This window comes from Leptonychotes weddellii, chromosome 6 (assembly GCF_054177405.1).
Source record: "Leptonychotes weddellii isolate Sample4059 chromosome 6, ASM5417740v2, whole genome shotgun sequence".
Taxonomy (NCBI): Eukaryota; Metazoa; Chordata; class Mammalia; order Carnivora; family Phocidae; genus Leptonychotes; species Leptonychotes weddellii.
Window position 1 is genome coordinate 4,321,593 of NC_138374.1, and position 3,197 is coordinate 4,324,789.

General features: G+C 66.2%; 1 protein-coding gene across 1 annotated transcript; it reads right to left on the minus strand.

Moving 5' to 3' along the window:
* Positions 1–1,156: 1,156 nt before the first annotated feature.
* FOXI2 (forkhead box I2) lies at positions 1,157–2,858 on the minus strand. Its single transcript, XM_081823109.1, has 2 exons — positions 2,348–2,858; positions 1,157–1,599 (listed from the first exon to the last, which is right to left on the minus strand). The coding sequence occupies exons 1-2, from the start codon at positions 2,856–2,858 to the stop codon at positions 1,157–1,159; spliced, it is 954 nt and encodes a 317-aa protein (XP_081679235.1).
* Between the last annotated feature and the right edge of the window lie 339 nt (positions 2,859–3,197).

Sequence of the window (3,197 nt, forward strand, 5' to 3'; positions counted from 1 at the left end):
GGCTGGGGTTCTGGCTGGCTCGCTAATCTGCCCACTGCTCCCCCCCAGGTTAACTCTTCTCTCCCTGTGCTCTTCCAGAGAAGGAGCCTCTCTGGAGTCCCTGGGTACAGGGAAAGAGGGTGAGCCCACCAAGCACCCTGAAATGACTGGTGCCCCTAAGCCACCAGAAACTTGGAGAGGGCCTAAGTTTGGTACCAGGGCCGAACTTTCTCCTCCCGATGGCTGTGGACTCCAAAGGGAACCTTCTGGGTAAATACAAACTAAGAGGGAGGGCTTACATGGACACAGGAACCTGCTGCTTCCCTCTGCATGCAAGGGGCAGCTTGGGCCCAAACTGGGGGTTAAGGAGCAAGAGTGCACAGGGTGTGAGTGTGAATGGGGTGGGGAGCAAACCGGAGCCCATCCTGTGACTCTGGGGTGCCAGGCCCTGCTCCTGTGGTTCCCTGAGGCACCTGGTCCTAGGACAAGGTCAATAGGGCCAGGCACCAACAGGGAAAGGAGCTGCTATCCCCTGGCCTCTGGCAGCCCTCCTTCCTTCTATCACCAGCATCTGCAGCCACAAGAAAGTCCCTCCTACACCCGTTCCAGTCCCAGTCCCTGGAGTCCCAGGTCCCCCTCGGTGCCACACTCCCGGTGAGGGTGAAGACAAGCTACCTGGCCCCATGGGGCTGCCGCTGACCCCCCTGGGACTTCCCTAGAGCACCGAGGGAAGACCCTGAGCCTCCAGGTGGACCAGGCTGGGCTGGAGGAGGAAATGGGCGGCGGGTAGCACGCGGGCTGCCCTCTCACAAGCCCCTAGAAGTCTTTTTGGAATAGGCCAGGCTCCCCTCGAAAAAGCTGGGTCTGGGTGCCAGCCTGTCACCCCTTGAAGGCGGATCCGGGCAGAGCATAGGTCCAAGGTCCAGAGGAACTGGAAAAACCGGTGGTGCAGGGAGCGGCCCATTGGCTCCATATGAATGGTCACCTGGGTGAGGCAGGACAGGTGGGCCACGGGGGGCGGGGGGCTGAGACGCGCTCAACTCAGTCAGTTCTGTGCAGCGACTCCGGAGGGCTCTGCGCTCCCTCCACTCCACCGACTCTGTGGCGCCGAGCAGGCGAGAATCCGGGCTGGAGCTCAGTACCTCTGGACAGCACTTGGGACAATCCCCGCCTCCCCTCAAACTTCGGTCCCTTCCCGACTGTAGAGGAAGTGGCCCACGCGGAAGCCGGTGGCCGCCCTCTGATGGCTAGCGCCGAAGCCGGGTGCGGGGCCTGGGGCCTGGGGCCCTTGGGCGGCGACCGTCGTCGGTCTCCCGAAAGAAAAGTCCCCCGCCAGGCCCGCGGGGAAGGTCCCGAGGCCGCCAGCCAGGGCCCCCATGGCCGAGGTGAAACTGGAGAAGCAGGCGGCGGCGTCGGGCGCCGGCGGGGACGGCGGGGCCTGCAGGTCCGGGGCGGCCGCGCCAAGGGGCTCCAGCTCGGGTGCCTTGGCTCCTCCCGGGCTCCTGGCTCCCGAGGGAGCAGCGGCGCCCACCTCTCCTCTCCTCTTCCTCTTCCGTCGGAAGTTCCCGTTGTCGAACATCTTCTCGCAGTTTGGGTCCAGGGTCCAGTAATTGCCTTTGCCTGCGCAAGAAGAGAGGGCTCAGCTCAAAGAATATGGGGTTTGACCGACCATGGTGTGAACATGACGAATGGAGGTCAACTTCAAGAAGATTCCCCCACCGGTCCCGCCATTAGTCCTCACTCCCACCCTAAACCTTGAAGTTTGTACCTGGGAGGGCCTCCACAGCCAGACCGGGAAGAATGTGGACATCCCAGAAAGGCCGGGGAAGGGCAACAACCAAGAATACCGAGCCCCTCTAAGTTCAAGGCCAGGGAGAAAGCCTACGGGATGCACAGCCACCTGGACTGTGGCAGTCACGCTGCCGGTGGAGCCCAGCGGACCGTGCTTGGCCTCTGGGTTGTCTCCTGCGCTTCTCGAAGCGGCATCTCACTGGCTTTACCAGTTCTTGGGGTAGCCACTGTCCTCCCCGTTTAACAGCAAAGGACACTGAAGCCCAGAGAAGTAACCCCAAAGGTCGCCCAGCTGACCCGCTCTCCCGGTTCTTCCTCCGCGGGAGCGCACAGAGATTTCGAGACTCACAGAGTCCTAGACCTGAAATCAGGGTCTGCGGGTCCCTGGGTCGTCTCGGGGCCTGGCCGCTGCCCAGCACGTCTCTCCTCCTCCCTCTCCTCCCGCCTCAGTACCCCGAGCTGTGCAGTGCGGGAGGGGCTGGGTTGCCCCAGGCCGCCCCGAGTCCTAGAGTGCCAGCAGCCGGGCTGCGGGAATCCGCGGAGTCCTGGACGGGGCAACCGGGCGCGCCCTTTTCACCTGGGTCGTCCTCCTCGCGGGGCACCTTCTTGAAGCAGTCGTTGAGCGACAGGTTGTGGCGGATGGAGTTCTGCCAGCCTGCCTTGCTGCGCTTGTAGAAGGGGAAGTTGCCGGCCACGTACTGGTAGATCTGGCTGAGGGTCAGCTTCCGCAGCGGCGCGCTCTGGATGGCCATGGCGATGAGCGCCGAGTACGAGTAGGGCGGCCGCACCAGCCGCAGCAGCTCCTGCTGGCCCGAGAGGCTCAGCCACGCGAGGTCGGCGCCCGCCAGGCCGCCCGGGGCGCCGAGGAGGGGGCCAGGGGCAGCGTAGCCCGGGGCGGCGTAGGGCGGCGCAGCCCCGGGGCAGGGCGCATAGGGCGCGGGGCTGAGAGCGGGCGGGTTCAGCCACAGGCGCTGGCCGGCGCCCGCCGCGCCCAGATCCCCGAGCGCGTAGCCCGCCGGGGGCGCGGCTGCCCGGGCCTGGCTGTGCGGGGCCGGGCACACACCCGAGCCGTCGCAGTACGAGGCCATGTCCAGTCGTTCCCGGGCCTGGCCGGGAGGCTCGGCGCCGAAGCTCATGGGCGCCCCATCCAGCGTGGCCGCCAGCAGCTCCGGGGTGCGGCCCGCCGGGCCCCGCCCTCCGCCCTTTAAATGCCGTCGGGGCCCCAGCCCGGGGTGAGTGTGGGTGACGAGCCCCCTCCCCCGACAGCGTTGTGAGAGTGTTGTCTCGGTCCCCGCCCCGAGGTCAGCTTTCCGCCCCGCCCTGGGCCGGCCGAGAGCCAGACACGCCGCCCCAGTGATTCCCCCACTCGGTGCCGCCTGCGCCCGAGACCAGAGTCCCCAGGAATCTCACCGATCCCGGCCTCATCT

Bases quoted from the DNA above. Each gene is read 5' to 3' on its own strand.
- FOXI2 (XM_081823109.1), bottom strand. From the start codon at position 2,858: ATGGCCTCGTACTGCGACGGCTCGGGTGTGTGCCCGGCCCCGCACAGC. The intron at 1,600-2,347 runs GTGAAAAGGGCG...CTTCTTGCGCAG, and splicing joins CCGCGAGGAGGACGACCCAG to GCAAAGGCAATTACTGGACC.